This window comes from Triplophysa rosa, linkage group LG11, assembly GCF_024868665.1.
Source record: "Triplophysa rosa linkage group LG11, Trosa_1v2, whole genome shotgun sequence".
NCBI lineage: Eukaryota > Metazoa > Chordata > Actinopteri > Cypriniformes > Nemacheilidae > Triplophysa > Triplophysa rosa.
Window position 1 is genome coordinate 14,480,295 of NC_079900.1, and position 18,838 is coordinate 14,499,132.

General features: G+C 40.0%; 1 protein-coding gene across 2 annotated transcripts in view; it reads right to left on the bottom strand.

Annotated features, from left to right (window-relative positions):
* The window catches only part of csnk1da (casein kinase 1, delta a), a 31,691-nt gene that overhangs the window by 2,488 nt on the left and 10,365 nt on the right, over positions 1-18,838 (bottom strand). Inside the window, exons 2-9 of one of the 2 annotated variants that reach the window (XM_057345162.1) lie at positions 14,625-14,735; positions 10,157-10,305; positions 9,550-9,778; positions 9,266-9,436; positions 6,725-6,873; positions 6,452-6,623; positions 5,659-5,771; positions 3,967-4,035 (exon numbers count right to left, since the gene is read on the bottom strand). In XM_057345162.1, coding sequence (XP_057201145.1) covers positions 4,003-4,035; positions 5,659-5,771; positions 6,452-6,623; positions 6,725-6,873; positions 9,266-9,436; positions 9,550-9,778; positions 10,157-10,305; positions 14,625-14,735 — 1,127 coding nt within the window. In that variant the 3' untranslated portion in view covers positions 3,967-4,002. The remainder of the gene's footprint in view (positions 1-3,966; positions 4,036-5,658; positions 5,772-6,451; positions 6,624-6,724; positions 6,874-9,265; positions 9,437-9,549; positions 9,779-10,156; positions 10,306-14,624; positions 14,736-18,838) is intronic. The other variant, XM_057345161.1, reaches the window with a different exon arrangement.

The following is an 18,838-nucleotide window of genomic DNA, read 5'->3' on the forward strand; positions in this document are numbered from 1 at the left end:
GATCTGGCTTCTAAAATTCAGTTGACGTGACTACAGAGCAGCTGTTACTCTCATACATAACTAATCGTTGTATGAACAGAACCATATTTAGCAAAACGGAGCTGACAACTATATGCCGCTGTGTAAACGGCCATTGTCTAGTCCATGGTTCCTCGGAGTGTGTCACGAGAATATGTAGGACACAACTGTCACGAAACCATGTCTCCGAGTGTCTCCAGTCTATTCAGTGCCCCAAGTCAGAACCACCATTCTCAGACCCAAGTTCAGCTTCATCATCATGAATTTTAGGTTAGTGCTACACAGGAATAGGGGTGATCAAATTGTTATCCAATTTTGCCCCACAATACCAATACTGTCAATGGAAACTTTGTAAAATTATGATTTGTGTCTTGGTTTGTTTATGTATACATGCTATGAAACTTAAAAATTCTGGAAGGTCCTGAGGCCGTCCTCTGAGCTCCCTTATGGTCTGCCACAATAGAGAGCTTATGGCCAGAGTCAACAGAAACATGAAGGGGCATAAGGTTTACGTCACCAAACACAAAAGAAAAAAGCAGGCCTATTTTTTCTTCCACACAGGAACACAACATAGGACCGTCTTAAAAATGGGGGGAAAGTGCTGAATCTAAACGCCTATTGTACAATTAAACCTGGAGGTGATTAGGTGAGGATTAGTGACGCGCGGATTGCGGATAATCCGCGGGTCGGGCAGGTAAGGTAATAAAAAAGTACATTCTGATTGATCGCGGGTGGATAAGATTAGTCATTATGCAAATATTAACTACATTCTCTAAAATATGAACATGTTTTAAATGCATTTCCATCAGGCAGACAGGCACAATTGCAGAGTCTCAGTAAAAAAATTTGGGATGGGGGTCCATTTTTAAAGAAATGGAGGCGAAACAGATCTGAGAGATAATTAAAAAAGGAGAATTAAATCAAATCAACGTTAACTTCACCGTACTTGGCTCCGATGTTTATTAGTTTATCCAGTCATTGCTTGGGCTGAACATTATAGATTGTGTGTCTGTGTTGCAAAGACAGAAACAGCAATATTCTCATTAAAGTCTGAAGGGAGTAATAAAGCCTGGTTATTTTATTTAAAAAAATGTAGGCAAATCTGGGCAAAGCCAACCTTTTGTTTAATAAATAAAAGTGTTTATTTAAAAGCAGCCTAAGATCAGAAAATTTATCAGAGATGCGCAAATTAGCTCTAACGTCACGGAAGCTGCTGTTAAAAAACGAATGATCCACTGACAGTACACCTAAAAACAAAGAATAAGAATTGAAATGAATAATGTGATGATCGGGTGCGGATATCTAGATCAGAGAAAATTATAGGTGCGGGTGGTTGAAGCAGCATATTCGGGTGACATTTGAGCTGATCCGCACATCTCTAGTGGGGATACATTTTTTATGATCCTCCGTCAAAGGCAAGGGGCCCATGAGGACAGAGGGGCACTGAATCACATGACAGCCCCTCCCAAAGAGTGGGGGTGAATCCATCACTGACATTACATGGGGAACAAAAGAGCTGTCGAGGTGAGCTATTTGGCAAACCTGAGATAGCTCAAGGCAGCAGGATTACACACAAAAAAACCCATTTCGTTTAGGGCACAAATTATAAAAGGAGGAAGTTTTTCAGTAAACTGGTTTAATAAGGAGCAGTTTTACGCTTACAAATGAAAAGCTGAAAGCTTGGTAAGTGTAAAGCTGTGTTGATAAGTGGGAGCAAGTCATTGCAATGCATGCTTGTAGGCCAAAACCAAGCGCTGGGGGTTAAAAAGTGAGACAGAAATAGGCATCAACTACCAGGCAGCTGGAGATCACATCACATACAGTGGCTTGCAAAAGTATTCATCCCCCTTCATTTTATTCACATTTTGTTATGCTGCTGCCTTATCTTAAACTACTTTAAACGATTATTTTTTTACATTAATCTACACTCCATGCACAATAATGACAAAACAAAAAACTGATTTTTGACAGCTTTGCAAATTTATTAAAAATAAAAAACAAAAATAACTACATTGCATAAGTATTCACACCCTTAACTCAGAAAATGGTTATAGCGCCTTTACAGACTCAAATCTTTTTGGGCATGATGTGAAAAGCTTTACACATCTGCATTTGGCAATTTTCTGTCATTCTTCTCCTCAGATCCTCTCAAACTCTGTCAGGTTGGATGGAGATCATCAGTAGACAGACATTTTCAGGTTTCTACAGAGATGTTCAGTTGGGTTCAAGCACTAGCTGGGCCACTCAAGGACATAGACAGAGTTGTCCATAAGCCACTCTTGCATTGTTTTAGTTGTGTGCTTAGGATCATTGTCATGTAGGAGAATGAACCTTCTGCCCTGTCCGAGGTTCTGAATGTTCTGGGCTAGGTTTTCATGATCATTATCTCCGTATTTTGTGTACAGTCCCTGAAGCTGAAAAAACCCCACATCATGATGCTGTTTCCACTACACTTAACTGTTAAGACGGTATTGTACAGGTGTTGAGCAGTGCTTGTTTTTCTCCAGACATGATGCATGAATCTGAGATTCATCAGACCAGAATATCTTGTTTCTGACTGTTTGAAAGATTCGTTGAAGTACGTTTTTGCATATTTCACTTTCCACGTGTCTTCACTGAGCAAAGGCTTGAGTCTGGCCACTAAGCCGTAAAGCCCAGATTGGTGGAGTGTTGCAGTGATGTTTGTCCTTCTGTAAGTTTCTCCCATCTCCATATATGATCATGGAGCTCAACCAGAGTAATCATCAGCTTCTTGGTCACCGCTCTAACCAAGACCCTTCCTCATCGATGGCTCAGTTTGGACAGGAGGTCAGCTCAAGTAAGAGATCTGGTGGTTCCAAACCTCTTTCATTGAGGATAAATGGAGGCTACATGCTTCTGTGAACCTTCAATACAGCAGATTGTTTTCAGAAGTCTTCCCCAGATCTGTGCCTCGATACAATCCTGTCTCAAAGCTCTACTGGCAGTTCTTTTGACCTCATGTCTTGGTTTTTACTTTGATATGCATTTTCAGCTGTTGCACCCTTTATAGAGAGGTATGTGCCGCTCCAAATCATACTTATTCAATTGAATTTGGCACAGGTTAACTCCACTCGAAGTGTATAAACATTAACAAGCAAAACTAATGCTTCTGAGCTAAATTTCAAGTGTCCCAGAAAAGGGTGTGAATACTTATGCAATGTACTTATTTTTGTTTTTTATTTTTAATAAATTTGTAAAGCTGTCAAAAATCTGTTTTTTGTTTTGTCATTATTGTGCATTGAGTGTAGATTAATGTAAAAAAATAATCATTTAAAGTAGTTTAAGATAAGGCAGCAGCATAACAAAATGTGAATAAAATGAAGGGGGATGAATACTTTTGCAAGCCACTGTAGCTGAGTGTAGAAACACACAGTCACAGGCAGAGGGCGCTGCACAGCACATGATACACAACGCTCCGCACCACTCCTGTATGTTTTTATAGTTTCCACTCTATACTATAGTAAACCTGATAAAGATATTTCAAACTTCCTGTGCCTCTGTATGTCCTCGTGGATAACTGGTTTATGAAGATGTATCAGATAATATGTTCACTGTGGTACATTTATAGACTTAATGAGAATAACGGCACAAATGCTCCTCAGAGATTGAAATTATGATGTCAGCTCTTCTCAGCTGTTATCAAGTTTAGACTAGATCTAAAAACAATGCTTTTGCACATCAATATATGAACTGCTAACAATGGGGTTGGAGCTTTTTTTGTTGGCTAAATTGATTTAGCAGCATTTACTAGACATCTGACTGTTTGCTCTGAATCAGGCAGGGAATGAAGTGTTGGTGGTTAAGCCTGGCGTGAGCGATGCACCGCGTAACAGCCATACAGCAGTGATGAGGGACAGGGAGTCTATCACTCGGTGCGGGGAAGTGGAGGATGTCCAGAAATAAAAACTGTACCTAACTGTCACTCACCCAATGCTGTCTCTCACACCAGAGCATGGCCAGCATCTACTTGCCGTGGTGATCAAAGGGAATGCTATTCTGAGGCGGGTGGGTGGTTAGGGGGGAAACATTTATTTGTGAAGATATCAACAACAAGTGTCCAACAACATTTGGCACGTTAACATTCGGATCGGAACAGAAGCCTTATTACTTTAAACATATTCAAATGGTCAGAGATTGCGTTGAAAATTGTGTATGTATGACATGTTTCAAAAAATAACCCAGATCCTAAAGGTGACCAGGGTTATGCAATGAAGATTTACCATCATGATTACCAACTTTTAAACATAAACCAGGGCTCCAGACTGCGACTAAGTTTTCGAGACAGCGCAAGCATTTTTTACAAGTACTCGTGCATGTGCAACCTGCAAATTTGGAATTTCTTCTCGTTGTTATTTCATGTGGAAAGAGTAGGACGCGAGTCCGCCACCAGTGCAGGCTGTGTGTGATAGTCAACTTCGCACCAGTGTGCAGGTCACTCACGTGTCACTGTTTGCCGCTGCAGCAGACGCGCACAATCCAGGTCGTCATTGACAAGTTTACACACACAACGTGAGCTCATTACTACGAGTCGCTGTTTGCTGTGACGGATTTCTTGAGCCCGAGGACGAACGATTTGATATTTGAGATGTTTAAAACAAAACTAACCGCAGAGGAGTTCAGGAAACGTCATTTATCTGTTGAATACTTGAGAGCGCTGAATCGTTTCAAATCCGTTCACAGCAAGAACAAATGACAGGCGAATGCTCTTGTTTTATTTGACGTTATATTCACATGTGTTGTGAACATGAGGAAAAGTGTCCTTAGTACGCAATAAAATCATCGTAAGAACGTTATAACACAAAACCTTTCATTTTGCTTTAATGTGCAAACAATTAAACAATTAAATGTATACTTTTTGGCAAGCACAATTTCTGTTGGTCAAAATTCAGATTACAGTCTGTCTATTTAGCACCAATCAATAACAAAGCTTATCTGTAGTCTCTGCCTCTTTTTAAATAAGCAGAACCAAATCTGCTGTCATCCAGTAACGTATTTGTCAGCATCAGTGATACAGTTATTTTGGGGAAAATGTGAATAATTGCAATGCAGGCTCATTTAACGTGTGCCCCTACATTTTTTACTCTCACTCAATTTTAAGTCCGGGGCTATGGTGCTCCTAGTAAAAAAAGTTAAGTCTGGAGCCCTGTATACACATAAATATTTAATATATTGTATAAAAAGACCACACATATTTGAGTAAATCTAAATTTAGTACACTATCAAGTCATTTTCTTATGTCTTCAAGATCTTTCTACATACTTCAGCAAAGAGTTTGCCTATCACTGTTGAAAGACAATGCTGAAGACATTTTTCAAAGCAGAGTGCTTTTATTACAGCATGCTAACAGCCTTGAAAGCCAGAATACAAGCTTCACTTGATCAGTCTGACATTGCCATCACTCTCTGCCATCTTGTCCTCCTTCTCTCTGCCAGATAACAACTAGTACATAAATCTGCTCAAAGCATCTCTAACTAGTGTATTGTAGTTGTAACAAACTCAACAAAACAAAAAACACCATTTAAGAGAAGCAGAGCTGAGAACGGACACACTGATGGCAAACACACAGGCAACATGTGGGCAAAAATGCAGGAAATTAAAAAAAAAAAACACAGTTGGTACCTGTGAAGTGGACATGCGTGAGGTGTCCTGTCGGCCAGTTAGATCTGAGGAGGAAATGTTGACAGGGGCTCCGCGGTGCAACCTCATACTAACCTTCCGCTCTCGCTCCATTCCTGGAGGAAACAGACAGACACGTGTCACCAAAAGTATGGAAAAATGGAAAGATTTCAGACACCGACACCACACATTGGGTCGCATCCACCTCCACAACAAAACACACTTCTGTTTTCCAGCATGGAACTTCTGCAACACAAAATAATTACACCAAACTGAAAAAACTATTATTGTAAAGTTATGGCTCTACAAAGAGTGCTTTTTTTAAAGTAGAGACAAAGAAAGGCTAGCTGACGTGCTGGGCCTCTGGTAGGGGTGACATATGGTTGTTATAAGAGACTTGTCGAGGCTCTGCTAATTGAGGCCATACATGTCACACCCGCTAGCTTACTGCCAAAACCAATGCAGGATTGCTGGTTGCTAGCATATAGGCAGAAAAAATGTATTGTGTGTGGGAAGCTCCACCATTCGATAAAACAAACGTAAACTTAATGTCTAGCCTGCATCCTGCCAAGTGAAGAAGCTAACGACCTCTTAACCACTTCCTCTCAAGCTAAGATAACAAATGACAGGAAAGGCAAAAAATAAAGTATACTTTCTACATCAAAACAATATCCTTATGTACAAATAAAAGGGAACAGATCCGTCAGATGTTAAGCAACAAACATGCTGGCTGATGTAGTTAAAAAAGCATTAAAACACAAACAAGAAGTAACAGGCAAGTGCGCACAGGCTTTACCTGTGTGTGAGGTTGGCGTGAGGGGCGTGGGAGGTGCTACTTCTTGTGTTCCTCTGGGTCTACCTGAGCTGGTAGGGATCATGCCACGGGGCGCGGGATTCCGCCCGTGCCGCAATCTTTCCTCCCGATCCCTTCGTTCTCTCTCTGGATCTTCTGCTGCTCTGTTTGCACCCTAAACCGTAAAATGCCCAATAAATTAAGTAGGGAATCCTTAAAACAGCATCACAATTTATATAGTGACCAGGTGAACACACCCAATATTGAAATACTCACAAATTTGAGCATGTTCCAGTCAAAGACATAGTCGTATGAAAAGCCTTGTCGGTGGAAAAGGTTCCTGAAGAGCTGTCTCAGGTAAGAGTAGTCGGGCTTATCATCAAACCGTAGGGAGCGGCAAAAGTTGAGGTATGTGGCAAACTCAGCTGAAATGGAGAAGAGTGTAAATGGACTAAGCGAAGGTTTAACATCGATTCATCGGTTCCAAGGCGTTGAGAATCGAGAGTCAATTCCAAATGTTCTATTAAAGGAATCGACTCCTCTTTAAGAGCCTTCATAACCACAAGCCCCGCCCCTTAGCCGATGTCATCGGTCAACTAATCACATTAGTTTCTTGTCTAAAACCATAGAGACTTCAGAAAAAAATAACGGATGAAAGTCTAGAGCAGTGGAATGACAAAATATTCTACATGCAAAAAAGCAAAAGCTTCGTTTGCACACACAGTACAGATATAATTACATGTATCCACACATTTAACAAATCATAAGTAAGTTTGTCTTTTCAGAGGGACTGTAAACAGACAATCTTCTCTTACTCTCTACCGATGAGATCATATGTGGAGCAAAAACGGGTATAGCAGAGGGCAGACATGAAGCTTAGAAAGGGTTTGCACTAAAAGAGGAGCTATAACTCTCGTGAAGGATGGCACTGTAGATGCATCAGAGTTAATGTTTAGTTTATATTTGTTGATAGTCATAATACATTTATTTGTACTGTACTTAAGTACACTTTTTGAGTATCTGTACTATACTTAAGTATATATTTTTCTAAGTAGGCCTACTTGTTACTGTACTTCACTACATTTTAATGACAAATATCTCACTTTTCATGCCACAAAAATAATGATTTCCTTGGCCAACCATCCCCTCCCTCCCACGTTTGGGAGAGACTATTGTTAGCCGCTTCTAATATGACATATACCTGAATCAACTCATCAGCCTTGGTATGTTTACAGTATTAGGGAGTCATCCACAACATTTTGGGAGAAGGTTAATGAGTTCAGTTGTGTATACTTTTCCCATTTCTGATTTAGTTATAAGCAAAAGATCTAATTAGACTTTTTATCCGATTAATCGAAAAAAATAACCGTCTAACTAATCGATTATCAAAATAATCGTTAGTTGCAGCCCTAAACATTAGCGTATAAAAACATTTGTGCTTGCCTTTGAAATGAGTTTTGGGGTGACTCGCCAGCAGTCATGCTTCAAGTTTGCTGTGCTTTAGAATCTTAAAGTTTTACTTAATTAATATTGCATATAGGAATTTATTATCTGTTATATTTGACCTGTGCTTCTCTCTCTCTCCTTTATCCTAAATGTGTGCTCTCACTGAGCGTGTGTGTGTGTGCGTACTTGTCTGTGTACGTACGTGTGTGTGTGTGTGTGTGTGTGTGTGNNNGTGTGTGTGTGGTGTTGTGTGTGTGTGTGTGTGTGTGTGTGGTTGTCTCTGGTCTGTATGCTGTTGGGCGTGTTGTGTGTGTGGAGTGTTTTGTGTGTGGGTGTGTCTGTCTTCTGTGTTTTCAACCTTTTCTTGTTTTTGCAGGTACAACTTTGATTGTTTTGCTTGTAGTCAATGTGTCTCATGTACAGCTGCTTTGTAACAATGAAAATTGTAAAAGCGCTATATAAATAAAGTTGAGTTGAGTTTTACTGGCGATTGTGAAGGAAAATAAGACGCTTTGTAAACCAGGTGGTGACGCAGATTGTGTCTTGTGCTTCCACTTCTCCCAGAGATAACTCTCTACCGCATATGTGAGATAAGTGCGCTGGCGCAATGTAGGTAGCGTCTTGACTGCTCAACGAATAGAATTAAACATCATATTCTAAAATATCCCCATCTCTCTACGATGCACATCGTAACACTTTTGCATCGTGAAATATCGTACAACAAAGTATCGTTACACCCCTATTTTGATTATCGATCTGTCTATCTATATTCCGCAATTATTTTTGTGTACACTGCTGAATAACTTCAAAAATAGTTCATAGTAATTTGACCTGTGCTTTATTTTGAAAACAGCTAGTAAATAAAAAAACGAAAGATTTTTAATTATATTATTAATAATACATTGGAATTGCAGGACAAGATTGACATATTTGGTAAAAGTTTTTGTAATAGAAACAATAAACGATTAATAAATGTAAAAAGTGTCAGCTTAGAAAATTGTATTACATTAAAAATGTGTAAATTTTTTAATTACAAATAAAAATCTCTAGTAAAACAGGGAATTGAGAAGAAATCGAAAACAGCAGCTAGGAATCGATTCTTTCAATTCCCCAACCAGGAATTGGAATAGACTCCAAAAAAATCAGAATCGAACAGCCCTAGGTTTTCTGCTACATGCTAATGTACTCAATAAAAGTGTCAGCTCAAATAGTCTAGAATGATTATGTCCCTCCCCCCGCCTCCAAAAAAGACGACAAGTCATTTGATATGTCCCAACCATTCAGTTTCAATAGTAAACATGTCAACACAGCTAAGAAAACAATTTTATGCCATTTGCAACGAAACAATGGCAGATGAAAGAGAGAGCTTACATGGGTATCCTTTGCACAGGACTTCAATAGGAGTGGACATTTTCTTCTCACTGATTCGCTCATACTTCTGTCTCTTTGTGGCAGCCTTCAGACCCTGCCATGGCAGAGAGCCCAGGTTAAAGTACATGAGCACATAGCCAAGAGACTCCAAGTCATCTCGTCTAGACTGCTCTGTAAAGTTAAACAAAAAGTCAGTAGTTAGAATTGGCCTGCATTGCAAACGTTAGTATGATGGCTGGTCAGGTTAGACAATAAGCAATATCAAAGCTGGTTTAACAGTGTACCTATTCCCAAGTGGGTGTTAATGGAAGCGTAGCGAGCAGTGCCAGTCAGGTTTTTGTTCTCGCGGTAAGGGATGTGCTGGTGGGTGCGAGCATCTCTGTACTTCTTGGCCAGGCCGAAGTCAATGATGTAAACAAGGTTGCCCTTTTTCCCCAGGCCCATCAGGAAGTTATCGGGCTTGACGTCTCTGTGGATGAAGTTCTTGGAGTGGATGTATTCGATACGGCTGATCTGAGGATGAAACACAGGACGGTTCAGCAGGTCGAAATGACAAGTCTGACAGATGAAAGGAGAAAAACAAGCTCCACGCAAAGCTAACATAGCAATTCAAATAAATCAATGAACGCATGACAACTGTTAAACAAGTAGTCCTTTCACATTAGACCTCATTCATTTCACAATGCACCACAGCATTTAATACCCAGTCAAACACAAAATGAAAGCAGATACAGCTTGTCTATGTAAAACAGCTGAAGGGAAACAGTAAAGCTTGTCATGTCACAAGAACACCACTTCCTGGAGTCATTATCTGGTTTTCGGTCTCCTATAACAAGAGATGGGTACGGCAGAGAGGACAAAGGTTACGGATGATCAAGTCTACAGCCTTACCATCTGGTCAGCCAGCAGAAGAACAGTTTTAAGGCTGAACTTGCGAGAGCAGAAGTTGAACAGATCCTCCAAGCTGGGTCCCAGCAGCTCCATTACCATCACATTATAATCTCCCTCTGCTCCACACCATTTGATTGTTGGAATACCAACTGTAGAATTAAAAAAAGTTATTACAAAAGGCAATAATTTATTCCCACAGATCACCAATATGCACCTTAACAGAATGCTTGTCAAACAAAAGGATCAAGCATTGGTTTGTAAGTTTATCTTAATGTACATCATGACTGTAATACATGTTTGTGTCTTTAAAGGAGTCTGACAGACTGAGATTGAAGGTGACCTACAGCATTAATTTGTTTCCTCAGTTGGCCAGGATGGAGGGGGTGGGGAGCCCGTTTGGTTAAGTTAGGACAGTGATGTGATAAAACTCAAGACAGAGGTTCAGCTTGTAAGACCGGCAGCCTCTGGTTGGCTGCCTTCAGTATGGGCTTTAATGCATGGGCCATAAACGCATCACTAAGATGAATTTGAAGTTGATGCAAGGAAAGATATAAGCTGTGTCGGAAGGGCAGCTGAAACCCAATTAGATCACCTGTAGACCATTATTGGCCCCTTTCAGCATTCAGCCACATGCTGACCAGAAAAGCCAGCTATAATATAACCAGAGCTTAAACTGATATGATTGATTAGGTTTGGACATGACAAACTTTCAGCAGTTTAACAAAGACAATTACACAGGATGTGCAAAACAGATTGCAACAAAATGCTGATTCTTAATTTATGTCACATCACATGTGACAGACCCCAACCACTTGAGCTGTATTGAGCCGATCAGGAATAAAAGAGGAAAGTTTTGAACAGAGCCACAACATACTACAAATGGCTTATTAATGCAGCTGTCTATGCATATTAAAGGACCAGTGTGTAATTTTTTGGAGAATCTACTGACAGAAATGCAATAAAAGAAACATAACTTCAGAGGCGTATAAAGACCTTACATAATGAAGTATTTTATTAAACATATGCTGAGAGCACAGAATGCTCTCAGCATTCTGTGGGGTTGTTGATTCTCTAGACTTTCACGTACAGCCAACCCACTCAGGGTTATTTGGGGCGAGAAAAAGGGTTCATCAGTGATCTGGGGGGGTCAGAGTTCTCTCTGCAGCTGCTGTCATTTGTTCTGTAACATGCAACCCTGAGCCTGGCCACTGCCTTCGACAGCACTGTGCTTTTGCTGTTCAGCACTTTGGAGAAAACATCTTCCAGGTCAGCTATTCCTGCGCAAACTCAAAAGGTTAAATATATCTCCTGCAGCTCTGAGCTGTCCAGCACGTCTTTCACCGGCTATGATACGGTCTATATTAACAGGAATTAAAATAGAAAAATGCTGAGCTATGTGTTTCTCCATGAATGGATTTGAGCAAATATGCAGTTCTGGTGGTAAAACCTTTAGAAATGAAAATGATAAAAACACACTGGTTCTCTTAAATGCACGTATATGTGCGTACGGCATTCACCATGTAAATTTAGTGGCTTGTCATGCTTGTTCATGTTGTGCTAAATAAGGCTGGGAGTGGTGGAAGAGACCCAGTTAGGAGATGGAATGCAGAGGGCCCGCCCCTCCCCCTAGACCCACTCCCCTCTGCACACACCATCTGGTCCCAGATCCATGTGATCACAGGGAACACAAGCGGTGGGAGAGAGGCTCACTGTGAATGTCGGTCTGTTGTGGCACGGATGCCATCATTTGGGCGATGCTGTGCGAATGGCACACGCGCGTGTTCAGTCATGCTGGGAGTGAGCAGGCAGGCAGACGTCAGTGTTTGAAGACAAAATGTACCAGAGAGGCACCCATTTACAATAAAGCATTCGGGGCAAACCCCAGCTGGGACCAGTGGGTGGGGGGAACATCCTTCAGGCACCTCATGTATATTCATTTTGCAGTTTATGGCATCATTGTGCAGCAGCCATGAAGGCATTGATAGTACTACAAACATCTGATGTCTTTATCAGTCTTCAAACCAAACTAAAGCCTACAGTCAAACTATCGTTGTTTTGTTCCTGTAAACCATTGAATCGTGAGAAAATTACAAGCAACACGCATGATGCATGTGCTGCAGCCCACACTTCCTTCCTGTTCTTCCACACTAGAGCTGCACGGTTAATCGTTAAAAGATCGCAATCTCAATTCAAACACCCACACGATCTCTTTAATGAAAGTCAACGATTCTCGTGTGTCTATTAACTTGCACCTCAGACTAAAATCGTAACGCTTCAATCTGTGCTGGTGCTGCTGCAGAAGCAGAGAAAGCATCATCATCATTAGGTATGAAACAACGTCACAAACAGTCTTTTCAACCACACAAAATCATTATTTCTATGTCAAATGATCACAGAAGTACTGGGATTAAAGCAGAGAGTTGCCAACTCGCACGCATGAGATGCGTTTACAAGCGCTCACTCTGCTCAAATTAATCTCACACCAAATAACAGACCAACATATAAAGTAAATACAACCTGACAACAAAACTGCTCTTATGATTGTCTTTCAGGATTGTGATACATTGTTCTGATTATGCTTCACATCTTAACTATACAGGTTTGGAACGAAACTAACGATTGCAGTTTGTAGCGCGGACAAATCCGAGTGCGTGCTTATATCGGTCATTACGGTAAAAACACATCAGAATGTGTGGCGTTTATCACTGTATTTACCCTAATAGAGAAGCTGCGCTATAAGAGCTTTTCATCAATTAGTCCAGCATTTCATGTTTTCAGGTTATTTTAAACTGAGATAATACTGCGTTATGTTTATCAGTAGTGTCTTTCTTTAAAGATCCCTTCAAGCAGTCTGTAGATATCAGGCAAATTTATAAATCTTTCTAAAGACCTTTTTTGCGAGTCTCACCTTATGAATTTGTTTTACAGAGAAATATTTCACATACAAGTTACTTCAATGCATGAATACTTTTTAGGAAGCTAAACTTTTGCATTTAAAGTTAAAAAAAAAAAATCTTGTTTACTTATGGAATTTGTGGTTAAAAATTTCTCACTATAGTTACTGTAGGTTAACCATGAAATATGTAATCATTTTGAAGCAAAGTACCTAAATAAACTTTTTTGTCAGAACCTCGAGTAAATTATGTATTACTTTTAGACATCATTCAGAATCGTAAAAGAATCGCAATCTCTATTTGAAACAAAAGAATCACGATTCTCAATTTATCCAGAATCGTGCAGCTCTATCCCACACAATGCTAAATATTCTGCCAATGAAAAGTCAGTTGATGAAACTGATAGAACGCTGTGAGATGTCAGAGATCTGATGCTGCCGCTCGTAAAAGAGAAGGATGCGTTGACTCACAGACTGATGATGCGCGAGGGATTGGTCATGATTGGTTTGCCACCCACTGTTCCCTCTGGATTCTGTTACATCCTCAGTGCAATAAGATTTTCTAGCAACGCATTTTCTACGAAAATGGGATCCTTTAAACTATGTCTTACTTACAGACCACCAATATGTTGAAAGGGTTAATGCACCCGTTATTTCTTATGCAGAAGACAAAAAATATTTTGAAGCAAGTTGGTGACTGAACAACTACGGTACCTATTCAGTTCTATTGTAAAGACACAAAACCAATGCAAGTCAATGGGAACTGTCGTGGTTCGGTTACCAACGTTCTTCAGAACATCATCTTTTGTGTTCTGCAGAAGAAAGCCATAAAGGTGAAATGACAAAAGGGTAAATCAATTATGAACTTTTTTGGGTGAACTATCCCTTTAACATGTATTTACTATAAGCCTGGATTGGTCAACAAAAGAATGAAAATCATTAAGCATATGTTAAGATCATCCTTAATAAAGTGTCCTTAAAGATATACTCCACACAAAAATTATGTCGTCATTTACACCCTCAAGTTGTTCCAAACCTGTATAATTTTCTTTGTTCGGTTGAACACAAAGATATTTGGAAGAATGTTAGCAATGACAATTCTGGGGCATCATTGACTACCATAGTAGGAAAAATTAGTAGGAAAAGGTGCTTATGGCAGTAAATAATGCCCCAGAATTGTGAGTTGCTAACATTCTTCCAAATATCTTTTTTGTTCAACCGAACAATGAAATTCATACAGGTTTGGAACAACTAGCGCATAATTCATGACAGAATTTTCATTTTTGGGTGGAGTATTCCTTCAGATAATAACTTATACATTACAAACGTTTAAGGTGGTACAGCGTAAAATGTGTTTAATATATTTTTTGCTGTAGTGTCAATTAAACAGAAATGAACCTAGTTTATCCTGTATCAAATTTTACATCACACAATCACCTTTAAAAGCAAATTACATCCTAACACCAAATGTTTGTATTAGCTTTATTTTATTAATTTTTAACAAATTAACAAGTAAACAGGGAGAAGCTGGATGGAGACCAAGAGGAGCTTTTGACTGAGTGTGGAGACACATACCGCCTCCTTGCATCATCTTGTAGATCTTGCTCTCGATGTGCAGCTGTGGGTGCTTCGTTTTCACACATTCTAGCTTGATGGCTACTTCTTCCCCCACAGAGATGTCAGTGCCTGGAGATCAGAAGGGTGGGAGTGGTGGGGAGACAGAAAGAGAGAGAAGATGAGAGATGAAGGTCAATTACAACTGAGTATCAAACATGGTGAAATTCTGGACTGAGAAACCGACCAAACTATCTGACATGTATGCAAAGAGCTTAAACATAATACCCGATCATGCACCTGTGTGACATAACATGCATGTAGACCCGAGCATGAAAACAATAAATCCACTCAACTGGAGAGACTTTGCAGTGTCGAGCTTTAGCTTCCTGTGGATTATGACTCATTGGGATACAATTAAATACATAAAAAAAACAAGCCCACCACAATTAAATATTTCTGCATATCTCAGGTTGACTCACATGCACAGCATTCCAGAGTGAAGGAGTGGGCACAATTATCTACGCATGCAGCTATATCACCTCTTTTCCGGCCCACCATCTGCCTCAACTCAAAAACCTTAGCAGAGGATGTAGAAATTCATTTACCAGCAGCTGCTGTAACACCCAATGATAGGGATGGGCACGAGTACTCGGACGCGATCGTTTGGGTCTATAAATACATTTTTTTTAAATAAAATTATTTTCTTTCTTTCTGATTCTTTGGTTCTTCTGGCATTTTGGGTGGTACCCTGAGATTTGATTTGTTGCGTCGCGAGAGTTTGCGGTCCAGAGTCAAGTCTGGAGCACAGAAGGGTTTTCTTTCTTTCTGATTGGTTATGCTGGCATTTCGGATGGTACCCAGATATTTGATTGGTTGCAGTGAGAGAGTTTGCGGTCCAGAATCAAGTAGGGCTGCAGCTATCGATTATTTTAATAATTGAGTATTCTACAGATTTTTCCTTCGATTAATCGGGTATTCGGATAATAAGTACTTTTTCTTTATTAAAGAGCAATACTAAATATACAAGAGAAAATAAGACAGGTCTCTTAAAATGAACAACTAATTTGTTTCCTTTTTAGAAAAATTAACATATTTATTGCTGAAATTGCATACATTAATATCTGTGAAAACTAAACCCATTTACTACATTCCATTGCCATATCACATTCAAAATGCAATATAGGCCTAATACAAATGTATAAATAAGAAACATTAATAAAAATAGAAAGAATAATTTCAAAGGTAAACAACTAACTTAAACTAAATGCATCATGCATAAGCTGATCTAAATTAGTTTTAGTTTCTTTTTTTACTATTAAATAGTAATATATTTGTCCACATAAAAATACCGAGTTAACCAGACTTTTATTTTGGCAGGTCGTCGGAAGACGCTTATTTTTTAGTGTGTTAGCTTCACTCAGTAAAATATTCTGAAATAAACTCTCAGAGCAACTCTGGAGATGAAGTTAATGTGTTCATGTCCTTATAAAGTGCAGAGCAGACGCAGACAAATTCATGAGCATCACGCGTGTAGCACGTTAAACTGTGCAGTTCATTCACTCAGACATACAGAACAGACAGATGACGTGTGTAAATAACATGATTCGGCATCCACTAGTCCGCCTCTAGTTTTATTGACTCGATGCAGCCGGAAAAGGTTTCACTCGCAAAATAGACTAAAACTAAGTAAAATAGCAGTTCAACATTTCAATAAGCTATCACTTATTTATCAGCATGAGACATACGTATGAGCGTGTGAACAGACTAAAATGCGTATGTCTCTGTGAATGCGTGAGACTTGAGAGCCCTGTAACATGAATAGAGTTTAGCGGGCTGTGCGTCAGTAATAACGGTCTGTGGGGAAACGCAGTGCTCTGTGTGAACTGTAGTTAAATGGATTAAACGGTTTGATTTTTTGTATTCTAATTACTCGAGTTACTCGAGGAATCGTTTCAGCCCCAGAATCAAGTAGGGCTGGACCAGAATATTCGATTATTCGAATATTTGTTTGGTGGGTTGTATGTAAATTTGCTCGACGCTGATTGGTTCACTTTCGGTGTGAGATCTCTTATCTAGACCATAACCTGCTCCGGAGCAGGTTAGCCGTGCAGTGCAAGTTACCATGGCGATGAACACCGATTACAGTGGAGTTAATTTCATGGTACCCAAAACCCAGGTTTGGCGCAAACTAATTCTAACTAACTAACTTACCTGGCTAGCCACCTAAACCGGCATCATGGTACAGGCCCCAGGAGGTCTTAAAACATGCTGAACGTCATGTGGGTGAGTAAAAAATAACACAAATTTGATTTTGAGGTGAACTTTTCCTTTAAACAGACTACATTGGCAGATTGGGATTTTTTTAATGGTTCCTTATTGCTGTATGTGAGCATGCATTACTACTCCAACTAACCCCCTTTCCATCTAAATTGAACCCCGTCCATGGTCGAGGACAACAAGATTTTACCATCACACACCAGTGATGACAGGCTGCCTGCTCCGATCGCCCTGTCTTTTTTAGAGTCGCATTACGAGTGCATTCACGGGGAAAGAGGATCGGTAACGCATCAGACAGACTACATTATCATAATGTGCAAGAGCAAGGTCTTTACACCTGATCAGACCAACACAACAAGCAAAGTCCACAATCTCAGACAGACAACTAGCAGCCCATACAAACAAACAAACACTAAACAATTCAGATATTTTCCTCATGTATTCAGCCTATATTATTAAATAACATTAAACTGCACCTGTTTTGTACAGTCAACTGCACCGTCAGACCCATAAAAACTGTATGCTTCACATTGGATTTCTCCCTGGGTTTCATCCATTTCATGTTTCCATGAACATGTTACACCACAATAACTGATGACTATCAAAGAAACTCAAAGTATGTTCGCTGGAATTTGATTTGCCTGGGCACATTTAACAGCAAGAATGTTCTTCCCCCCATACTGACAGCACACACCGGGCATGTTCAGACACATCCATTCAATATTACATCAGTATACACCGAAAGAGCTCATCCTTAAAGCCGTCTACAAGTACGCCGCTCAACAGCAAATTACTACAGTGCCCATGGAGGCTTTCTAGTAACAGCAAATCAATCATACATTTTACAACTGAAAGCTCTGGGCTTAGATGTAGGGCTGTGCCGATAAACGATATCATATCGAATCGCGATAGAATGTATTTCAAAAACGATGATAAGCTATTGGCATTTTGACTGGATATGGATTAATCTTACAGTCTAACAGAACGCAGAAATAAACGCAACAACAGTCAGTCAGCGTGCAGCTTTTAGCATGCACGCTGTAAGTACAAAGTCCATTTCATACTGCACTTGGCAAAGAAAACTCAACATGAGGAGGAAAACATTACTGGAAGCGAAAACAAAGGTGAAACTAACCTCGAGTTGTCATCACGCGGTTTATCGTGTTTCATTTTTTTTTCGCAATCGCCGGTTAAACAAAACAAACTTGAGGCGCAATTGCAAGCGAGTTACTTCGAAACTCAAGCACAAACGTTTTTATATCTATTGTTAACAATATCTGCTAACATGAGCTGGTGCTTATGAAGCAAACCAGCGCTGCCCTGTACAGAATAGAGATGTAATGAAGTGAGTTTGTGTGCACATTAAAATATTGAACCTTGTATGTAAGATGCTTGCATGATTAAAGAAATGTACTACAGTTTATGTGAGATGTCTTTTTGAAAGACTAAAGGTCAGTTTATGGTTCTGCGTAGGACCTACGCCGTAACATACGGCGTAGCCTACATACGTAGACGACGCCATCGTGAACATTTATGGTTCTGCGTTGAGAGTATGCGTCATACTGCAATTACACCGCCGAAACGCTAGTTGGCTCTTTGTGTTTTCATGGGTTTGCTCTTCTTCGCCGATGTTTTGTGTGTGTGTATGCTAGTGTTTGCAAACGACAATGGAAGGCCAAACCGACGTTAGAGGAAATCTCTCTCCAAGAATTCGCCGCCATCTGACAGTCTTTATAGTCCGCCGAAGAGGAGTCATACAGATGCGTGTATTTCCAAACCCCTTCAATCAGACGCTCAGTAACTTGGTCGATGTCGATGCTCACCATGTTGTTCTTTTGTGGACTCTGAACTTGCCGGAAGAAGACACCAGAGAAGAAGATGCCGGAAATGCGTAGAAGGAAGTACGATGCTGCCAAACCGACCAATCACAGCGCTTGCGGTCCGCGTTGAGTTGA